At 49.6% G+C, this 23,448-nt stretch overlaps 1 protein-coding gene across 6 annotated transcripts in view; it reads right to left on the minus strand.

Annotated features, from left to right (window-relative positions):
- Window positions 1-23,448, minus strand: part of BTBD9 (BTB domain containing 9) — a 428,070-nt gene that overhangs the window by 11,784 nt on the left and 392,838 nt on the right. For 5 of the 6 annotated variants that reach the window (XR_010413617.1, XM_064597561.1, XM_045866823.3 and 2 more), the window contains exon 10: window positions 10,437-10,515. Coding sequence is in view for 5 of the 6 variants with exons in the window: in XM_064597561.1 (XP_064453631.1) it covers window positions 10,437-10,515 (79 nt within the window). In the remaining variant the exon portion in view is untranslated. Of the gene's footprint in view, window positions 1-1,031; window positions 4,902-10,436; window positions 10,516-23,448 lie in introns of those variants that run through there. The other variant, XM_064597560.1, reaches the window with a different exon arrangement.

Consider the following 23,448-nt stretch of genomic DNA (forward strand, 5'->3'; position numbering starts at 1 on the left):
GGGCTCCCCAAGGACGGTGTGCTCGACAGAGCTTCGAGGCGCTTAGACACACGGAAGCCTCGGCTCATTTTCCCAGGTTGCGCTAAGAGTCCACCGTGAACTGTAGCAGAAATTGGGAAAATTTAATAAATGTTGATCCATGGCTCTACCTTGCTTTTCTGGTTTCTCCTGAGTAATTTTCCCAGACTGCTCTCATGCCTGCCAGTACAAATAGGATTCCTGACTTTCGACTTAAATTTCCAAGGTGACATATCTTGATAAAATAGGTAACTGCCTCTCAGGGATATGTGCCCATAAGTCAGGCACAAAGACACGGCTTCTGGGCAATGCCTCCCCGAAGACTGCCTGCTCGGCTTTCCCCGTGTCCACGGCAGTGGCACTTGCACCCGTGCCGCGTTCAATGAGCGCTCAGGGATCCCGACGCTGGTGACAAGGAACGTCTTTCTTACACCCACCGTGGGAGATCAGGTTAAGCGTCCCTCTGCAGTCTGCTGGGATGTTTCACTTTTTGTTCTTCTAAAACTGAAGTCCAAGTGCCTCCAACAAAACACCCTTTTTTATGAGCAACAGTTCTGTCTATGTTCATCCGAACAGCCCAAAACATGGTTTTCAGTTAAGAAACCCTTTTTTAACGGGAGACATTTCCAGATTGTGAACAATACTTTTTCAGTATTGCTTCGGGGTGACACGATGCCCAAACCGTTTTTGCACAACTATCTAATCCTAATAGGCACAGGAGTACGATTCCTGGTGACACTGCCTATGTATGGCAAGTTCTTGAACTTTCCAATACCACTTTCCCACATTCGCGTAGGCCAGGGCTCCCACAGATCCCTGGAACTTTATGGCTTAGAAGGTTCTGGAAAAAGAGCCTTTCCAATACATATCACTCCAGGCAGCCCTGCAATCCCTGGTTACTGTTTTTTCTGTGTGCACACTCCAGAGTTCCAGGGAGAACGATTTACTCTCTCATCGTAATTATCTTGGCCCCGGAGTGTGTTAGAGGTATCTTTTTTTTTTTGAAAAAAAGACTAAGAAACAAAACAAGGGAAATGTTCCAGTTCCCAGGTAGAACCTGGTAGGTATGGCCTTGCCAAGACCCCCTTCCCGCTGGAGGGGTATCTAGGAGCCTGCCTGTGCCCCCTCGCCCTAGAAGGCCAGCTCGAGTAGCCCCAACTGTCCGGGACAGTTCTTCACTTCCTCTGGCTGCATGGAGATCCTGGGTAGTGGGACTGGGCAGTGGGACACCGCTCGAGATCATTATCCGCACAAGCCCGACGTTTCCCTTTGTCTCGCCGCGGGGCGGCTTAGCTTCTGTGCACACCCTCCCCCAGGCCAGTAGGTTAGTGCAAGAGTTACTGCTGCTCACGATATGCAGAAGGACTGTGGAGTGTTTGGAACGATGACCTGCGCTCACTGCCGTGCCACCCTCCCCCTCTCTTCCCAAGCAAATCTTTCATAATCGAGATTTAAGAAGAGACGCCTGTAACAGTTTGTCTTTTATAATTATGCTACAAATTAAATATTTTCCTGCTTTTTCTGTCTCACTGGGAAGGAATCTTTAAGACTGAATTCACTCTCATTTTTTTTTAAGATCTTATTTATTTCTTAGAATGAGAGAGAGAGCACGAGCAGGGGGAGGGGCAGAGAGAAAAGCAGACTCCCCCCTGAGCCCGGAGCCCGACGCGGGGCTCCATCCCAGGACCCTGGGATCATGACCTGAGCCAAAGGCAGATGCTTAACTGACTGAGCCACCCATCACTCTCATTTTGAAGACAAGTGTCCTGAGAGCCAGGGAGTAAAGTGACTTGTCGGGGGTCACAGGGCTGGTTGGGGGTGAGGTTGGTCCCAGTGCTGGGGTCTCCTGGACCGTACTCGATGAGTGTGGTGAGGCCTTCCCTTCCTTCCAATCTCCTCTCTCTTCCTTGGCTCATCCCCTACTTTGCTAGCCTGTGCATTATGGCTAGGTCTCAGAGCTTACTTCTAGACCCTCCCCACCCCTTTCTTCTTAGCCTGACTTCTGAGGTACCTGACTTCAATCATGATCTAAAGTGTAGTCCTTAAATCCACATTTTTGTCTGGATGGCTCACCTTTAACCTCCCCCTTCACCGTGTCCTAGAGTTTCTTGCAACTAAATGCTTCCAGACTTGCCCACAGCCATCACCTGGCCATTTTCCAAGGTCATGGGGATTATAGCCTGGTGCAATCTTCCGTTCTTCCTCATCCCTCAGATGCAGGTTGTCACGAGGGATTCCTGAGAGCTTATTTCCCTCAGAACCCTGCACTATAGCTCTGGCCCTCGGTCTGATTTATGGAGGGGCTACGGTGTGGGGACAGGGGGCTGGGTGCTGGGACACGAAGATACCAGGACACCATCACTGCCCTCAAGATGTGCAGCGTAGTGGAGGACCTGGGCAAAGCCTCTGCAGTACTGTTAGGTAAACTCACAGGTGCCAGGTTGGCTTACCTGTCCATGCCAAGGCCTCCTGTTCCTGTGCTTACCTTGTGCCTGGCCCATACCCAGTCCTGCCCCTGCAAATACCACCTCTGCCTTGCATACGCCCCACAGGGCATCCAGGTGCCACCGGAAGGCTGGTTTGTGCCGGTTATTTCTCTTCTGAGCATGTCTGATTTTGGCACCTCCCTCCCCCATCACTGCCCTGTGACACCCCCCAGATGGCCAGGTTCCCCGTCCCTGGCAGAAGTGGCAGTCTGAGGTCAGGAACTCTCTGAGGGAGAGGCTCATGGGTCCATTTGCTCTGTTAGCCCTCGGAGTCTCGGCCCCCAGGATGTTTGCTTCGGTTCTGGTGCTGACCGACCAGGAATTCTGGCCTGGAGAGCTAGCCTATGGCTGTGTGGAGGGACACCTGCCTTTGGGGGCTTAGAGCACAGCCTCTAGAGGATGCTGCAAGGGGGAAACCCCGGGGGAGCCACCGAGGGTGTGACCAGACCTGGTGGGGGTGTCTGGGAAATAATGATAGAGTTTTTTTGTTTAAAAACAAAACAAAACAAACCAAAAAGAGTCCTTTTCCCTGTTTTTGTGTTTTTTTTCTTCACTGGAGCCACATGTTGCTATGGGAACGAGGACGGCCCTGGGACCCACAGCCACTCACCGGCCTGACAGAAGCCTGTAAATAAATTCTGCCTCGCTCCAGGCTCTGCGCTGAGTGGTCCTGGAGGGCAGCTCAAGCAGCCACTTGGAGACTCTGTCCTGCTGGCGCCGGCTCAGGCGACCCTCCTGCGGCAAGCTCCCGAGCTGCTTGCTATTCACTGCACCAGCACGCGGAGGAGTCTGCCACCGCCCACCCCCCACGACCCTCCGCCGCCCAGTCTCATCCATGTCTCTCCAGTCCCCAGGGCCAGGCTCATGTGGTCCATTTTAGAGATGAGGAACCCCCTCCTCAGGCCCCGGGCCCTGCCTCCGTCCACGTCAGCTGTGCCATTGGCCTCCCTGCGCTGCGCGCCGGCTCTGGCCCAGACGGCTTGCTCTTCACCTGGCTGACTGCTACCAGCCCTCAGCCAGGGCCCTGCCTTGGTTTCTCTCCTGGACCTGGCGCAGGCTGGCACCTGAAGTGTGCTCACGGGAGCCATCTGCTCACCATGTCTGACTGTGCTGGGCAGAGCTGGGCTCATTTCTGTGGCTTTACTATTATCTATTGTGCCTTTTTGGGAGACAGAGCAGTCTGGATGTTTTCAGAGACCAACTGCCCAGATTCAAATCCTGACTGGCACTTGCCGGCGGGGTGACCTTGGGCAAAACACTTAACATCGCTCGGCTCTAGTTTCCTCATCAAATTTTCCTTTTTGATTAAAATATTTTTACTGGGAAAACCATGCACTAAAGAGTGCATGAAATGCAAATGCGCAGCTCGTTGAATAACTATATAGTTATTCATAGACTCCTCTAGGGTCAAGAACCCAGGAATGCTGCCGGTGTCCCTTGGTCCCTCCACGTGGCCAGCCCTTCCTGATCCAAGCTTCCCCACCCTGAGGAAACCACAATTCAGGCTTTAATAATAATTATTCCTTTGCTTTTTTTTAAAGAAAAGTTTTACCACCTGTGTCCACATCCTTATAATGTGATAGCTTACTTTTGCCTGTTTTTGATGTCCTATGAATATAATCCTACTATATGTATTCTTCTGTGTCTGGCTTCTTTCCTTCGACATGCTGTGATACTCATCCCGTGGATCACAGCCCGACGATGCGTGGCTTATCCATTGTCCCTGCACGGATGACTGGGAGGTGTCCCGCTTGGGTCTGCTATAAACAGTGCTGCTGTGAGCATCTTCATTCTTGCATCTGGAACGTGTGTAAGAGCTTCTTTAGAGAATAGACACAGGTATGAGATGCTTAGCCTTAGGGTAGGCGTGCACATGTTCAACTTTAGATGTTACCGAACTCTTCTCTTCAGGGACCACCTCAGTTTATAGTCCCATGGTGCTGGATGCAAACTGTCCACTGTTCCTCATCCTCGCCAACACTTGGTACTGAGCCTCCTCATTTTTAAAAAATGGGTGAGAGTAGAATCTACTTCACATATGCCGATCAGATAGTGTCATTAGCCTCAAGGGTGTGCAGTAGGGCCTGGCACCTAGTAAGTGCTCAGTAAATACGAGCTGCTATTATAATTTACAATAAGAATAATCGTTACTGTGAGGGGCTTCAACCAGGACATGTGGAGGTATGTGGCATATTTACCTTTCCACTTACAAAAGTGTCTGGTTTCAGAAACTCTTCAGTGTGGCTACACAAAGTCTACCTCTGGAGTGCCACGGGCTCTTGATGGTGAGAAGCTGTAGCACTAAATCCTTGTCTTCGGTGGCTGAGGATGCACGAGGGAGAGATGGACGGACAGACCGAACGGTTCATTCGCTCCCTCTGCCAACAGGTACTCCATCTGTAAGCGCACCGGGCCCATGCGAGGTGCCGGGACACACAGGTAAATATGACACAGCCTCTCTCCTCAGCTACATACATGCAGTGGGTGAAAAGGAACCCTGAGGGCAGCCAACAGCCTGGCAAGTCCCTCCGCAGCTTTGGTTACTGACTCGGCAAAGGCTCTCGCGTGGGTTCTTGTGAGCGGGACTCCAGTCTTTCTACTTTGCAGACAGTTTGTTTTTCCCACAGTCCTTTTGTTCCCCCAGGGTCTAGCTATGTCCCTGAGCTCAATGCCTCCTGAAAAATCACTCCAGAACTTGCTCTCAAACCCAGGCTTTCATAAAAGCCATAAACCCCCCTCCCCCCAAGACCAGGTATAACTTCTGTTTCCTTTAATCCACGGACTGCTTTTCAGAGGTTCCCCAGACGGATCCCGTTTGGACCCCGTCTGATTTCCGGGGACAGAGGTGTGTGGGTCCGCGGCTCTGCTACGATCATTACTGAAATGGGAAGGAAGGGGTCTGCGTGGGGCGCCGCATCCCAGCCGGCACGGCTTGGCCACAGTCACCAGCACTGTAGCTTTGGGTCTGCCAGGACGCGGGTGGTGCCATGCCCAGGGCCCCGGTTCTACCCTTTTTCAGACAAGAGAGGCTTGGAGAGGGGAGCAACGTCTGCCTCCTGGGCACTCGGAACTGATCAGCGGTTGAGGCAGATGGGCCACTGCGCTGGAATGAGAACGCCATCTCCAGCCTGGCACCGAGACCAGCATAACATGCCCGAGGAAGCAGCCGAGGAGGACCTTTCTGGCTGCCGGCCCTGGGGAGACGCAGACAAATGGAAGCAACTGAAGGAGAGGAGGACGAGAGGGCGGCTGTGCTGAAAGACACGTGTCTGCCATCTAGTGCTAAGCGTGACAGGAAGACAAAGGAGACCCTGCGAGTGCGCAGAAGACGTGCAGGAAAGGCGTCCAAGGGTAAAGGAGAGGGGCCCGAGCCATGCGAGAAGCACGCCAGGCGCAGGGGAGATTATGGAGCAGAGGATGACAAAGCACACGCTGGGGGGGACCGAAAGGAGAATGTTCTCGGGAGCTAAGATAAATGGCAAGGATGATGCCAAGTACACGAGGGGCAGGAGGTCACTGATGGAAGGGGAGGGGTCTGTAAGGTAAGCAGTAGGGAAATTGCTTGACAGGGGTCATAAAGGTAGCTAAAAAATTAAATGAATTCCTCGCTGCGGCGCTCACAAAGGAAGATGAGAGGCAGATGCCAGCAGCAGACAGACACCCCCCAGAGGACAGGGATGAAATGCTGTAGGAAATCAGAAGCGTGCGGAAACAGGTGATCAAGAAATGTGAACGTCTGCCGTGGCTGGGGCTGCTGTCACCTGAGAGCCCGGTGGCCGGGAAGCGGGGAAATTAGCACGCGGCTGGCCCATGTGTGTCAGCCTTGCACGCAGGACGGCCTGGCCTCGGGGGCAGGACACACACGTCTATACTGCGCAAGGGATGCCGGGCTGGTTTAGCTCTGGTGGGGGCGGGGGGCTCTGCTATTCCAGCAGCGGGCGGGATGTGGGGGTCGGGGTAGTTTCCAGCCCCACAGCAACACAGCTGCCAGTAGCCCCCACCCCAGGACACACTGTGCGGGCTGCTTCCCACCTTCTGTCCCAACAGCCAACCCCACCCCCACCACGCTCCTCAAGTCACAGGCGCCTCTGAGCGATGCTCCCCCTGCCATCCCCTGCCTGACCTCCTCTCTGGATGGGGCAGCACCTGCAGAAAACGGTCTTCTGTGGGGGATGGGGCAAAGTGACTCACCCACATTTCTCTTTCTGTTACCCACACGTGCTAAAAACCAATTCCATCTACACTTCTTGAAATTACCAAAAGCCCTTGGTAACACTCAGTATCTAAAGGTCCCGGCTCTGACTAAACGAAGGTCCCTGACGTCACTTGGCAAACAAGCAGTGACAGGCTGAGGAAACCCTGCTTCTCCCTCTACGACCCTCACCTGTGAGAAAGAAGCACCCTGACCCCAATATTCTCATTGACAGCGGGGCTTCCATGGGACAAGGGATGGGGCTTGTCCTGGACCCCCCAGCTGGTTTCATTTCCTGACTGTGCCCCCAGCCTCCTTTCCCTGGCTGTCTGGGCCATCCGACCTCTCCTCCGGGGCTGCTTACCCCCAGGACTCCTGCTCGAGCAACCTTAGTCACCCCTCTTCCCCTAGTGCAACCTTGTCTCTCACACCTCTGAACATCACCACACCGACGTGTATACATTCCCACTGTTCTCTAAGATAGGTGATGCTTTGTCCAAAATGATGCCCCAGAAACTAGCATGCTGCAGAAAAGAATGCTCTCTTTGAGAGTTTGCTATATTCCGGATTCCCAGGGAGACTCAGCACTTCTGGGTCTTCTCATGTGCTCTGAGAAAGGCAGTTTGTGGGTCTTGCCTTATGATTCCGTTCATTATTTACTTTATGCTTTAGGACGTTCCCCAGTTGGCAACACCACATTCAGGATTTCTTCCCTGAACAGTAAGTGACTCAGTAAGGGCAGCTGAGCAAATTGCTCATAAGCCAAATGCAACAGATCACCGATTAATTAGTGGCCTACTAGTCAACCCATTCAAACGGGCTGGTCAGTGGGGTTAGAGCTCCCTGCCCAGACAGTTCAGGAAACTCATCCAGAAAGAGACAATCTTGCACTCCAACTTCAGGGTTCTGTAATGGGAAATGGTTCTTCATGTGGTCATTGAGGTGATAGGGTTGGGGCTAAACTCTGGGAGACCCTCATCAGACTCACCCCAGTGGCTCCTTGGCCCCCTCTGACCTAGAATTCCTTCTGCTGAAATACCTAACTGCAGAACCCCATGGAGGAATTAAAGACAGAACTGCTTGGGTAAGAAATAAGTGACTGAAAATGAAAAATATTCAATTTACCTTGATTTAGTATTATGTAAAGATAGTTTTCCAATTTGGTACATAATAAACACATAAAAATCGGGATTTATTGGCAAAATTTAAAAAATATGCTGAGTAATGTATGGAATTGTTGAATCACTACATTGTACCCCTAAAACTAATATAACACTTTATGTTAACTATACTGGAATTAAAATTTTTAAAAAAGAAAAAAATGTTTAAAAATATGATGATATTTGGTTTGGGGTTCAAATATATATTAAAATACAGATTCAAATTTACTTTTGTTACCTCATCAAAAAAAATGCTTTTTATGACCTGATGTTTAGAGTTCTTTAATTTTGTGCCTTAAAAAAAATCTCAATTTGTTTACTTTTATAATTTTCAGGTTTGTGAAATGAAGAGGTAAGAGAGAAAGTTTCAGGCTTCTGTTTATCAGCTCTTCTCTGCAAGAAACACATTGTAGGCATGTATCATTTTTGTTCTAAATGAATAAAAAGGCAAAATGAATATAAATTATCACAATATTTTCACTTTTTAAAATGTGTTTTGAAGTACCAGAAACACCTTGACGTGTTCTGGAGAATTCTCATTTGACAAACACAATGCATGAATCGGGCCAGCTATTTAATGTGCAGGGCTCAGCACAAAATGAAAATGTAGAGCCTCTCATTCAAAAAGCAGGAAAAAAGCTTTTTCTTTCCTCCCACAGTTTCTCTCCTGACCTGACACAGGGTTTTCCTTTGTTACTTCATGTTGTAATCCCTCGGTCAGGGGAACTCCTAAGGCTAGGGCAGACCCTCACAGGCACCCGGGGCCCTATCCTGTGACTCGGGTGAGATTCATACCAGACCGGGACCCTCCCTGCAAACATGCTGGGCCCCACAGGGAGTGGAGGGTGGCAGTGGTCAAGGGGAGGCTAGAAGGGGGAGGCTGGGCAGGTCCAGGCACCAGGGGCCAGGGGGTGGGTGGCTGAGAACCTGTCCTGGGAAGGCCAGAGGGGGCAGAGATGGGCCTGTGTGGGAGCTGAGGCTCCCAGCCTCTGGTGAATGCGCCATTGTCCCATGCGGCTGCCCTTATAAAAACAAATTCATAGGTAAAATTATGAAGAATTCAAGATGGTGCTGGTGAGCATTAAACCCCAAGCACAGAGCCCCCTCTGGGTGTGGAGCCCCACGCAACTGCCCTGGTCACACGCCCAGGAAGCCAGTCCCAGACAGATCTGAGAGAGCAGCTTAAGGTGAAACTGCAGAGCGGTTACTATTCTGATGCCTTTCATTTCCCTCTTGAGTTTCAGCCTTACTCTTCCTTATGATTCCTGTCTTTAATCAGCAGTCCTTCAGAGGTTCACACTAAACACACACGACTGCATAAAAAGCGAGGGCGTGATAAGCAGATGAAGTCAACAGCGTGGCCAAACGCGAGATACCACTGTCTCGCCGTTAGTGCTCACTCAACACCCAAAGAACAGGAAAGGTAAGTAGTTAACTTACAGCTGATTGGCACTAGTCTCGCCTTAGGTGGTGTGCGTGAATGCCCAGGTGCCTCCATAAGCCCACTGGGAATCCATGCTGTGCGGGGGAGGGCAGTCCAGGTATGTCTAGCTCAGTCCTGGTTTACACTTGCTGTCCCGGTATAATTATTAATAGTGCCCTCCCTCACACTCAGGTGTCCTGGTTTCTCTATTCACCAAGGGCACTTTTTTTTCTTTTTTTTTCTTCTTTATTTATTTTTAATATTTTAAAAAGATTTTATTTGAGAGAGAGAGAGCGTGCATGAGACCAAGTAGGGAGAAGGGCAGAGGGAGAGGGAGAGGGAGAGAGAGAATCTTAAGCAGGCTTCACGCCCAGTGTGGAGTCTGACTCGGGGCTCGATCCCACGACCCTAAGACCATGACCTGAGCCAAAATCAAGAATCGATGCTTAACTGACTGAGCCACCCAGACGCCTCCTGTCCTCTGTTTTCTGATCCAGAGGAACCCCAGTGCATTTCTCTGGGGCCATTTACATTCCAGAGAAAATAGCATGGCAATGTTCAAGGCTCAGGCCCGCACCTGACTGCTGCCCTGACTGTGGGTGCTCAAAATGGGGCAAAACAACCAGCCCACTCTTCCCTCATGCAATCCCAAAGTGGAGGAACAGTACAAACAGCATGGTCCCCTGGAATGATCCAGGCCTGGATGCCAGGGGAGGAACAGGCCCATTCATAAGCATTTCTGTGCAGCCTGGCATAGGACAGGATAGACAGAAAACCAGCAACTGTCTGGGGCCGAGTTTCCTTAAACACCATGTTCAGAGGGCCAAGCGACCTCTGAAATAGCTGTCGTCTGGGAGGGTGGAAGACTCTGAGGACAGGGCATGTGCCCTCTCAAGGTCTCTGTGGTCACCGATTCCATAGGGAGGCTGGTGGGGGGAAGCAAGGCCATAGGAGTTGGCTTTCATTTCCTAGTGAAGACACATCCAAAAATGATAATGATATCTCTACTGTGCAAGAGCAGGACTTTCTTCTGTACCAAGCTGTCTGAACAACAGGCCATTAGCAGGGAGAACAAACAGTTCCACTTAGCTCGGGATGTAGCATTTACCTGTCCATCATGAACCAGCACAGTGTTGCTCACGAACAGAGACCCTTACCTCATTTGCTGTGTTGTGTGTTCCCACGATTCGGATGAAGGAGGCGGGCTGTCTTTCAAAAGTTACAGACTGCCAGGACCTGTGAGGGGAAGCACAACCATGTGCCTGGTTAGACGGTACAGTTAACCGGGCCAACAGCGCAGGCGGGAGGAGCTAGATGCTGAGGGCTCCTGTCCTCCGTCCTCAGGAGGCCTGTGACGTAGGATGGATGGGGGAATGGAACAGGCTCCACCTCATGTGTGTCTGAGGGAGGCGGTCAGTAGCTAGGATCCCCATTCAGAGCGCTACCTTCTGCGAAGGCAACGGGGATTCTTACAAAGCTCCCCATAAACAGGCACAAGGTACAGTCCAAGTTCACACTGTGACACGAGTGTGGCCAAAGAGAAAAGTGAACAAGGTCAGTGGGGGTTCACCGAATACATTTCCTCATCTGTGAGATGGGCCTACCTCAGGGGGCTGTTGGCTGAGTGGGCGTGCGTCTGAGAGGCGTGGGGGGTTCAGGGACGAGAGTTTTGAACCAGGGCAGGAATGTGGACTGGGTGGGGCAGGGCAAGGGGAGGGAGAAGTGGGGGTCACCCATTGCCATGTGAACCCCAGGCTCTTCTGTCTGAACCCTGCCCCAGGCAGGGGATGGCACCTGGGGAAGAAGAGGCGGTTTTTTCACAGGCCTCCTCCGCCTCCCCTTTCCTGCTTCCAAATGCATCCCCCAGCCCCCCAGGGCTTACTCTCAGGACCAGCCAGACTCTGGGTGGGCTCAAAAGCCAGCTCATTTAAAGCCCAGCCAAGCAGGCCCTAAACAGCCCCGGAGAGGAGGAGCTCTGCTCTTGGTTTAATGCTCACAGCTCATCAGAATGCGCTGGAGGAGAGCACGGCACCCACAACTGTAAACTCCAATAATATTTTCTGTAATAAATGTGAGGAGTTCACAGTTGTTGCCGTCCCTCCTCCGCTCACACAGTGGAAATGCCAACTGCTGGGAAGCTGTTTCCTGTAATTGTCTAATTACCAAGTAATGCTACCAAAGAAAATGTATATGTTTGTGGTTTGTTTTTCCCCCTTTGGTTTCAGGTGTTCCAGCTTCTCTCTCACTGTGAGCCTCCCACTGAGATTGATTCACTGCTGCCTGGACACCCAGGCCCCTTAAGGTCATTAAAAAGTCATTACCATCCTGTGTGCAAAGTCTGTGCCTCTGAAAGCAGTTTTCTGGAAATAGCATAAGAAAAATCACTCTCTTTGTAAAAATGCTATCATTCATACATGAAGGTGATGCCATCTGACCATCCCTAGAGCCTGCACTCTTGGCCCATTTTCTCGGTCTGTTTTGCTCCCAAACCCACACAGCTCCCTTGGGGCATCTGTGGGGTGGGATGCAGCCTGTGGGCTGGGGCAGGCCTATAAGGGAGGCCCTGTGGGGCTTTTGGCCCTGGGCCTGGGCTCCCACAGGCCTACCCGTCACTTCTGAGCCAAGCTGTGTGGCTGACAGACGGGCGTCCTTCCTCCGGCAGGTCAAGTGAGGGGTCCATGCAGCGTGGGGCAGCCGACGCCCATCCCCTCTCCTAAGGGAAGCTACGGCACACACCAAGGCTGGGCCACCGCCTGCGTCTCAGACCAGCCCCCTAGGAAAGGGAGACAGGGCCAGGACAAGTGATAGCAGCCAATGACAACTATCATGTTCAAGTCAGCTTCACAAAAAGGACTGGGGTGCAGAGGGGCTGGGCCGTGGTGGAGGTGAAGATTGTGTTCTTAGATTTCTGGCTGCACGCCTCTCCAGAAAATCTTCAAGTGCTTCTGGATGTGGAGGTGAAACTTGGCACTTGCAAGCCCATGATCCTCAACAACATGCTCGTGGCTCCGAAGGTGCAGGCAGATCCAAATTATGCCTCCTGAGGTCCAACCCCTGCTCCCCCCACAACACGGCAGGGACCCCAAGGCAGTGAAGGAAGGGAGGGCTGGCCGGGAGCGGCCTCGGGCAGAGCCAGGCTCCCACTGTGGGCTCGGGGCTTGGGCACCTCCGCCCCTCCCCTGTGCCTGGGGAAGTGGGGCTGGCTGGTCAGCAGCCTGAGCAGGGAGGGAGCATTTGTGGAGTAATAAGATCAGAAGGCCTCAATTTAATACCAATCCTCCATTACACTGCATTAATATCTAATCACATTAGAGTTCATTTTCACTAACACAGCCTGAGAGTTGAAAGATGATTTCATTTTCAGCAAAACTGGATACCAACCCTAAAACAAAATATCAGTAGGAAGGGACATTGGTTAGGATGAGGTAATGGGCATCTCTCTCCCTCCTCAAATATCAGATCCCATTTGCCCTCAACTGCTTCCAAACAACTTTAAATGCTGCTCGACGGGGAAGTGATAAGGGGGCACGGGAAGTCCACATCGGGGCCACATATGCAATCACTGTGCGACTCGAGGACCTCACGGTGTCAGGGAACTACCACCATCATTCGGTCCCCGAGAGGCTCCACTGCCATTTTTATTGCGCTTTCCTGACAGCTGTATAAAATGTCCCTCCTCGCCAAGTACCCTGGGTCCCTTCCTTAGTAGGCAACATGCTCAGGAAGATGACGGAGCCGCAGGGGCGCGGCACCCCCCTGGCGCATGGCCAAAACTGGGTGATGGGAGGGAGTGTCTACACAGGAGCAACGGGTGTGGACAATATGTGTGGCCTCTGCTTTGAGCACTTGGGACAAAACAGAAAGCCCCACCCTGGACTGAAGTCCTAAGGCTGGCGCCGGAGGCTGGGCTCCCCTCTCCTGAGCTCCAGTCTCCTGTCCAAAGCTGGTCACCGAAGAGCAGCTCGAGGAAGGTCCCAAGTACAGGAGACTGTAAATATGTATCTACACACAGATGTGTTCAGAGAGACGTATCTATAGGCATGTTTGCCAAATTGTTGATCAAGACTTTAGCTTTGGATGAAAGAATTTACAGACCCATCTCCTAGACTTTTGTATTTTTCTGTACTGTCTGAATTTGGTAGGATCTATATGTAAGTTTTTTTTTTTTTTTTTTAAAGTACCTATCTTGCCTACTGCTCAAGGCTTTAATACAGATCATGAACAAGAAGTGGTTTGGCACATTGGTTGACACCACAGGCTCTGGGTTAGAATCTCCGTTTTGCCCTTTTCCTAGCTCTGTGACCTTAGGCAAGCTGCTTAACCTCTCTGGGCTTCAGTCTCCTCATCTGTAAAATGAAGATAATAAAAATATCTAACTTTTTTTGGTGACAGATACATGAACAAATATAAAACATCTAGAACAAAGTGCTAACTGCTAAAGTACCAAAAAAAAAAAATAGATGGTATTGTTATTACTATTACAAGTACCATTCAGCCAAATGAATCTGGATAAGACACAGTGCTTCCTGGGCCTCATCTGTGAGGCAAGTTTGCTAGTCTATGATTTACTGAGTACAGCATGGGTTCCCAGGGGCGCCCAAGGCACTCCCATCAGCACCCATTTCTTGGAGGCAGACAAGGCAGCTGGGCTTTGGAAGAATTAAGCAAGCATCTATTCAATATACTCCTGAGCCTGGCACCCGAGTGTTATGGGGGATCCGTGTGAGATGTAGTGCTTGCCCTTCTGAGGCTCATAGTCTCTCTGGGGAGATCAGCTATCCTTCCATGAACTAAGTAGAGAACAGTGTCAACAGTACCTTGGTCCCAACTCACAAACTGGTAGTGTTCCAAAGCTTCCCTTATAACCGGTTGTTTCAAGCTTGGAAGCAATTTTTCTGGAGAAAAAGTTATAAATTTTGATTGGGTTGCCACCCATAAAATTCAATTTAACCCATAACGAGGCTGAAATACTATACATATATATATATGAAGTAAAAAAAAAAGAAAGAAAATGACGTTGTTGCCATAGTAGTAATTAAACAAGCCAGGAAAACAAGAGCTTACTTATGAACAGTCTCTCTAAAGCTGCTGCTTGAGGAACGAGGATTAAGTACTGCCATGCACATAAAATCGGGGGCGTGTGGCTGGAATAGGGTAGGTGGTCTGTTAAGGAGTGGAAAAGGTGGGCCAGAGCTGTCCAACGGCGTCTTCCATTTGCAGACCACCATGGGGCTTACAAAGTCCTTCCCAATCACAATCTATCACGCTGGGTCCCCAGCAATCTGTTAGGTAGCTAGGCAGCTCGTTGGAATCCCATTTCTGAGGTGAGACATTGAGGCAGAAAGAGAAGTCACCTGTCCACTTTCCAGCGCTGCCCGGTGTCAAGATTTCATGACTGTTGGCACTCTTTCCACCCAAGGGCACAGTGAGGAACTTTCTTTTTTTTTTTTTTTTAAAGATTTTATTTATTTTTTTGACAGAGAGAGACATAGCGAGAGCAGGAACACAAGCAGGGGGAGGGGGAGAGGGAGAAGCAGGCCTCCCGCGGAGCAGGGAGCCCGATGTGGGACTCGATCCCAGGACCCTGGGATCATGACCTGAGCCGAAGGCAGACGCTTAACGACTGAGCCACCCAGGCGCCCGAGGAACTTTCTGATGGAGAGGCTGGGGCACCGACTCCTCCCTGTCGCCTGGGTCCCAGGGTTTTAAAGCCCCTCACTTATGTGCTGATGTCATGATGCCGGACGGGAGATCACACACGCGAGCGGATCACAAGCTGACCCCTGGCACACGCTGGGTCCCTGCAGCCCCAGGTCCCTGTGTGCGAGGGGGTCGAAGGGGTTGTGGGGATTCAATGAGAAAATCGTGCTTGGCATGTGGTCAAAGCGCACGTTGGCTACTGTTCTATCTTTACAGTCACACATATGGAAAAGTGAAGAAGAGAAGAGACTCAGCAGGTGCTCCCTCTTTCCACACAGCATGGAGAGATGGAAAACACATAAGGTTGTACTAAAAAGCAAATTAGGGGACGACATGTACAATGTGGAGCCGCACACAGCCACACACGTTACTCATGAAAACACGCATGCTCGCAAAATATTTTTAAATACTCTGGAAGGAGATGTGCTGAATTCATGATAGTGGTTGTCTCTGAGGAGAGGGTGAGGAATGAGTTTGCTGAAGGAGAACAAAGGAGGCTTCAACATTAACTGGAATGTTTTATTTCTTTGATTAAAATAAAAAAGACGAAGTGTACGTGAAAAATATTAACTACAGTCAATTCTGGGGGTGAGTATGTGAGTGAATGTCGGAATACTTCTTATTCTTTCCTGCATTTTAAACAGGTTTGAAATAAATTAAAAAAGAGGGAGAGGAAAGGCATTCAAATGGTGTCTGTGTTTATGTGAGAAAGCCCTCGCCCGGGGTGTAATTACCCAGACCGCCAATATGAAACTTCGGGGGCTAGGTGGAGTCAGCCCCTTGATGGGCATGTGGAATTGCCAGGCGGTGCCGCTGGCTGCAGACAAGTGGGTCTTTGTGGGAAGTGCGCAGAGGACGGGGTGGGGGGGGGCGGGGGGGGCTGCAGCCTCCATCTGGGAGCGCGGGGCTTGTGCGAGTGGCTCTGGTGACAAGAGCCACCAGACAAAGGAAGGTGGCGGGGCTCGGCTGAGACTGGCTTTCCATCCTCAGCCTCGTCCTGCCTCCTCTAGGGAGCCTGTAAATCCGGTACCCATGGTATCTGATCTCTTTGGTTCTGGAAAGCTATGCGACCCTGCTGCCTATGCTATAAAGACGATGCCAGTGTCAGAATTTCTCCAGAGCAGCCCTGGTGAACACTGGGGAGATGGCCAAGGCCAGACTGGCACTTAAACGGGGCAGACCGGACACATGCGGTAATCTTTGCGCCCTCCACTAAAAGGGCAGTAAGGAAATCTAATATATGCTTCATACCAAATATGTGTGTTCTAATACACACACATACACACACACACACACCCCAAAGAGATTCACACCACGAGACCCTAGAAAGGCTCATGTCTTTCAGTCACCAGTCACCTTTGAAGGTAGGGGTGTACAGGGGGCTGAACTATGAGGACTGGTTGAAAGCAGGTGAAAAGAGCAGACAGACCCCCCCACCCCCCGCCCCATATCCCCTTTCTTTCTTCCTGAACCGCAGGAATGAGCCCTCTCCCATCTCGGCAGGAGACAGGGATTTCACTCTGGAGTCCCTGAACAGAGAGGGTCTACTCTGGGGGCACCAGGCACAGCAGAGGGTGGGAACCTGCTGGGGCTGAGAGCAAGGAATTACACAGAAGTGACTGTCTCAGATGGTAGACTTCCCATCCCCTACCCTCCCTTGGCTTTTAGACCACTGTGATCCAGGCTTAACCCCCAGGCAGAAGACTGGAGGATCCCTCTGAAGACTCTGACCAGTCCAAGAGGAAAGACCTAGAGATACTGATCCACCTTCTTTCTCTCTGTCCCTCCAGTCTGGTTTCCATAAATATTTATCCAGTGCTTACTATGGAGCAGGCCCTATTTTAGACTCTGCCCTCAAGAAGCTTACATTGTAGTAGGAGAGAGAGAGAGACAAAAAATATAATATAGGACTAAGTAGAAAAATACAGCAGTGTAAGTAGATTGAGACAGGCACACTGCTTTCAGATGCCATATTTAAGGAGGTTCTCTCTGGTAAGTGACAACTGAGCTAAGACCTACACCAATGGAGGAAATGGCCATGTGGATCTGGAAGAACGTTCCAGGAGGAGAAACAGAAGGCAGCTAGTGTGCTGGATCTGAATGAGCAGGCAGGGGTCTCCCAATTAAATGCTCAAATCCCAGTCTGATAACCTTGAAGGAAGTCCACAAACCCACCCTCCTACACAAGGCTTCCAACCAGCTTTCTCAGTGCCTAACGTCTGAAGGTAAACAGCCAGTCAAGGGTCACCAAGGACCCTAACATGAAAAATAGAGACCAAAAGCAACTAGAAAAGAAAAATAATTCAGAGGATAGAGTTATAATTCAGTAGACAGAATAAAACCTCAGGAAAAAAAACTCTTATACTACTGTCAGAATGATGAAAGAAATATTACACCCTTGAAATAAGAATAAAATGATATGAAAAAGGGATATTCAAAACAAGAATTGCTCTTGTCAATTAAAACTATGAATTGAAATCAATAATTCAACACAATAGAAGCTTAAGTTGAGGAAATTTTGTAGAACATCAAACAAGATGGCAGATAGAAAAAAGAAGAAAAAGGATAAGAAAATGAGAGGACCCAACTAAGGAGTCCACACTATCCAATTAGTAGATGTCCCAGGAAAAAAGAGCAGAGAAGATATGAGCTATAAAACTGTCAAAGTAACAAGACACTTTCTCATATATGAAGGACGTAAGTTCCTAAGTTACAGAGGCCACTGAGTGGCCACTATGGTAAATTAGAAAACAAATCATATTATTGAGAAACTTTAGAAGATCTAAATGTTTCAGGATGGGGCAAAAGCAAGTCAACATAAAGGTGAGGGAACCGAAATTGCTTGAGATTTTTCAAGAGTGACACTGGGAGTTAGGAGATAATAGAGCCCTTCCTTCTAAATGTTGAGGGAAAAGTTAGTCCCAGCTAGAGGACTATTCCCAACCCAGTCAATATTTGGATAGAATAAAGAAACTTAAATGTACCTTCAGTGCATTCACTAGAAACTTCCAGAAAATGTGTCCCACCAATAACAAAGGATTAAACTACCGCAAAGAAAGTTTCTGGACCCAGAAAAGAGAGGATCTGCCTGGAACGGATGTGAGGGGAACTCCCAGGAGGGTGGGCAGGGAGAGTGGGGAATGGAAGCTGAGCGAGGTCTAGGGCAACCAGCCCCGCTGTGGAGGGAAGGCAGGGAGCCAAGGGGAAAAGCAAACGGATTTACCAGATGTATTAGACCAGCCTGAGGGCATTTCTGTGGGTCTGACAAAAATAAGTGATATATGTCTAGAAAATTAATGAATGACATACATGGAAAAGTAAGTAATGTTTAACTCCAGGAAAAACAAATGATACTAAAAGGAATGGTGATCTTAGCAAACTACGTGGCTTAGCTCTGAACAATAGTTACATAGTCATGCTAATGCTAACAATAAATGATAAAAACTGTGACTGAACTGGAGGATGGGGGAGAGAAGTATACTCACTAGAGGGGGAAGGGTCATCAAGCTAAATCCTTATCTTTCAAAGTAGGGAGATGATAATTTCCCTAACAGGATTAAAAAGATGGCAGAAAAGCATATCGTTTAGAAACACGAAGACAATGACCAATTGTCTATAAGGCAGGAACGTGTTTGCCTTAAAACCTAAAAGTCTGATCACGTGTTGTGTTAGGCAAGTGGGGGGACACATGCGCTTTCACACACGCCTGGGGCAAGTATAAACTGACTTAGCCAACTAGCAACATTTTAAGTGTACACACCCCGAGCCCAGACCTAGCACTTCCTCTCATACCACGGGAGCTGTGACAGATAAGGACTGCAGTGCAGGACCCTTTGCAGAGCAAGAGAATGCAGACAACCTAAATGCTCCTCAAATGAGGGACTGGGTAAGAAAATTACGGTCATCTCTAGCCCTGTGATGAAGGACTATGCAGCTGGAGAGAGCTAGGGAAAGGGAGAGCGGGAGCGAGAAGTTCTAGAGATCTCCAAGGTATACAGAAATCTGTATTAAGAAAATGGGGAGAATCCACATATTCCTTTATGTATAAACTAGTCTCTGGAGGAAGAGGTGGTGGGTGAGAGACATTTCACTGTCTTTAGTTTTTAATTTTTAAACCATATTAAAGGTATTTCCTCTGAATGTTCTAACTTTTCCAAATATTAAAAAAATTGTTAAAGAGAAGGAAGGAAAGCGGCTGCCTCTGGGGAGTGGGCCGTGGGGGAGGGAAGGGAGAAGCAGGGGACTCCTGCTTTTTGTTAATGAGCCTTGTGCTTCTACTTGGCTTTTAAAACAATGTCCACATATAACTTTGATAACCATTTAAAAATTCAGAAGGTGTAAAATAAAAGCAGAGCCAGAGAAGGAGACAGGCCTATGGTGACGAGTAATGGAAAGGGTATGTGCGGGGAGCAGATTTATTTACAGCCTTTGGGAGCAGGGCTGGGAGGCAAACAGGAGCCTTCGGAAAAGATTCTCACAGAGGAAGGGAACATGAAAGGCTGTCCCCTATCCCCCGAGCTCCTGCGGGGACAGCGGCGCCCTCTGGAGCTGTGTGGCACTGAGACGTGACAGGTATTGGAGGCCTTGAGTGAGCCTCCAGACTCCCCTGAAGATCCCTCTGGCAGTTCTTTATGCGTGCGCCCCTCGCGCGGACCCCCTAGCTGCCCGCCGTCCCTCAGAGTGCGCTGTTCTGTCTGCCCCGCAGCTGCGACAGGCCAAGGACCCGAGTGCCATCTGTTTCATCGTATCTAAAACCGCGCTTGGGACCATCGCCCACAGCACTGGGTGAGGCGGGAATCCCGAGTTGTAATAGGCCCTAAGCGGGGCCCTGCGTGTCTTTCCCCAGCGGCTCCCAACCTGGCACATGCTGGGCCCACTTCCCTGGCCCCAGAGGCAGAGTGACCCCACATCCTACGCAGCAGAGAGGCGGGGGCAGCCCAGACCCTGATTAACCCCTTCCAAAGAGCTCCCTGGTCCCCAGACCTCTGACCCCGGTCTGAAGGAAAGCCTCAGTGCGGTGCAGGTCGGATCTGGCAACCTGGGAGGAAGTTCTTTTGTCTTGCACAACGCTTAACTGGATTTTATAGCTGCCCCGACTTACAGGGAATTCTGGGCTTGCTCCATTTACCCTGTCTGTCTCTCCATTCAACAACTATTTACAGAGAGCCCTCTACATGCCAGGCTGAGGAAAAACACTGCCAAGTTAGTGGAACCTGACTGCAGGTCCCACTGAGGTGGCAGGAAAACAGACTGCAAGGAGCCCCGGGGAGTGGTGACCAATAGCTTCCTGAGATCAAAGGTCACCCAGGGGAGGCTCAGAAGACATATTTTTGCTGGTTTACTGAGTATTTTTAAAAATTTGAGTTAGATCCCACTTAAAAATTAGGAGATTTCACATAAAAATACAAACAGGTTTGTACAAATAGGTTTCTCTTGAAAACCTGAAGATCTGGCATCCTTGGGTCCTTTTCTGCAAAGACAACACTGTCTACAGCTGAGGTGAATGAGACAGACCCAGGCCATCGATCTTCTGGTGGTATCCATCTCCCTGGAGCCTGCCCTGGTCTGCTTTGCTCGCTCACATCACCCACCTGGCCCGCCCAAGGAGGTGGCCAAGTTTCTATCCCAGCCTTAGAGAGAGTTCAGACAGTGCTAAATGGAACAAATGAAGTCTTGTACAGGAATCATATCACCTCGAAATTCTATGGGAACCTAGCACCAGCAAAGATATACAAATCACGTTTCATTAAGAACAACAAAAATCTGGGGCACCTGCCTGGCTCCATCGGTGGAACTTGCAACTCTTGATCTTGGGGTTGTGAGTTCAAGCCCCAGCTTCGGTGTGGAGATTACTCAGAAATAACATCTTTAAAAAAAAATCAATTTTCTTACACTGTTCTCTTCTTGGCCTTGAGACTGGTACAACAGGTTTGTGGAAGGACAGAACAGCTGACACAGTCTTCAGTGGCTGCTGCTTGCCCTCCCCTTGGCTATGGTTTGTAGAAGGTTATTCTGGGGAGCTTCTAAACATTCCCACTCCCAGGCCACGCCCCAGGCCAATTAAACTCAGAATCTCTGGGGGTGGGCCCTGCATGAGTCCTGTTTAAACTCCACAGGGGATTTCAGTGTACAGCAGGGGTGGAGTCCTTACCCTGGCTGGGGATGGTGGGGTGGGGAGCAGCCTGCTGGGACGGACGTGTGTCATCTACTGTCCTAATTACAGTCCAGATCAGCAGTCCCCTAGGTTCCTCCTGCCTCCGAGATTTCTGGACCTACATGGGCATTTTATGCTTTCTGGCTGCTCTGGTGAATGCCCTTGTATTTGTTGCTCTAACATGAGCCGGTTTTGGTGTTACCTTCCCTGCTCATAGCATAATTTTCCCTTTTAGAGGAGTTTCTTCTCAAAGAAAAGGTCAGGACCCTCCCGCCAGCTCCTTGTAAGAGCTGAACTGAAAGCTTCTAACCCTGTGGCAGCCACAGGAAAGTTTGTTTCTGGGGACATTCGTAGAGTGTTCAAACGAGCATGTGTGGGAGCAGAGGGGAGAGGGGCTGTTTTAATACTCTGCATCTCACCCAGCTCCCCATCCCCAAGTCCCCCACTCCCACTCTGGTGCCATCCACTCCCTGCCACTGAGCGCTCCTTGATTCCCCTAAGGGGATGCCTAATTGATGATTAGCATTCCAAAGCTTGGCTTGCATCCTGCTAGCCCGTCATATTTAATTACATTTTAACTATATTCGTCTTCGATAATAGCACGAACATAATTTAGATAATTATCTCTCTCTCTTATTCTCTGACTCTGTCTGTCTCACTTAGAGCTCCTTGCAACAAAAATCACTTTCTCGGCTCAAACACATAAACAGACTCTGGGGCCAAGTGCTTTTCTCTCTTGCAGCAGCTGTGCTAGAAACGCAATGACTTTGAGTATCATGCAGAAAAGAAAAAGAAAATTCATGTTTCTTCCTGCCTCTGTATCCATGTTTGTACACAACTGGTGGTGGGAGTTGGTGTGTGTGTGTGTGTGTGTGTGCGCACGGTTGCATCTGGGCAAGAGCTTTTGTGTGGTATAGCAACAGGGGAGGCCTGGTCAATCAAATTAGTGTCTAAAAGCACCCTCTTGGTCTGGCATTTCTTTCTTCCAAGGTTTAACGGTTTCCCTCACAAATTTAAATTCGGTTGAAACAGTTCTAAATGTCTGGGAAGTCTTTTGAAGAGATGTGTTCTTTCTAATAGGGTTTCTGTCACACTTGGATCTTAGAATTAATGACCTTTACCCTTGCCTATTATCTGCCTCCTCCAAGAGCCTATCAGGTATGGGAGGGAAATGTGGGGCTCTTCCAAGGGAAAGCGTGTCTCAAGCCTACTGCTACAGCGTCTGGAGTCCCGATGGACCCTCCCAAACACCAACTGGGTCACTTGCCATCCGAGTTCCTGCCCCAGTAACTCCCCTCCCCACGGAGAGCACAACATATTCTTCAGGTGCTTTGTTAGTTTTTCTGGTGAAGCCAGACACAGCTGAGCATTTTAGGTAGGAAGATTTTATGTTACCAAGTTCACACCACTAAGATTTTTGAACACAAGGGAATAAGAAATGGGTTTCGAAATACCTACTATCCAAGATAATCCTGCTCAAAGTTTAGAGATCCAGAGCCTGCAAGAACTTCAACAAACCAATTCACAAGACACAGCGTGGAGATGGGAAGTCCTTACTCCCAAACACTCCAGGTTCTGTCCATTTCCTTGGAATTCTCAAAGGCTCCAATCAATATAAGATTTTGTACAAAAAATTCACCTTGCTTGATATCGAAGGATTAGCCATTAGCTTAAGGTCAGTTAATTCATCTTCTTCAGACAAATTCATTATTCGTATGGTTCTAGGTCCATATCAGAGACAAAAACCCTTTTTTTCCCTTTGAAGAATAAATACCACCAAGTAGTCCCTGCAGTGGTGAGGGACAGACAGGAAGAGGTTGGACAGAGGAGTGTTCCTGTAGTTAACAGATATAGGGACTCTTGCTGCCTACCTGTCTGGGAGACCAAAATTCCTAACTAAAAATTACTCTGGAAATAAAGACTCAGACCAGACTTCAGGAGCCAGGCAGAGCAGTCTAGACTAACCCTTTGCTATCAGTGTGTTGAGTCCACCAACTGACCCTTCTGATGTGACTGGGCCCACTACTGGTCCATGTGCAGAAGGGATATCAGCAACATGCTGATTCTGGCAACCGAGCAGTAACTCTTGGCCCACCAGAGAAATCAGAAACATCAACGTGGTGACTCAGAGAGGCTGTGGGGTCCTGTCCTAGGTGATGTTACAGAGGAGGCCAGGAGTGGCCCTCCCTCGGAGGTGGGGCGGGTGCAAGGGCCCTTCACCTCTCTAAGTTAGGGCAGCTGGGGAGAATGATCTGCCTGGGGCTGAGGTTTCACGTGCTGTGAAGTTCCTGTCCAGAAGAGACTGGACTACTTTA

Source organism: Mirounga angustirostris, unplaced genomic scaffold (assembly GCF_029215605.1).
Source record: "Mirounga angustirostris isolate CCGP_5_RB_7025 unplaced genomic scaffold, mMirAng1.0.hap1 SCAF_8, whole genome shotgun sequence".
NCBI classification, from domain to species: domain Eukaryota; kingdom Metazoa; phylum Chordata; class Mammalia; order Carnivora; family Phocidae; genus Mirounga; species Mirounga angustirostris.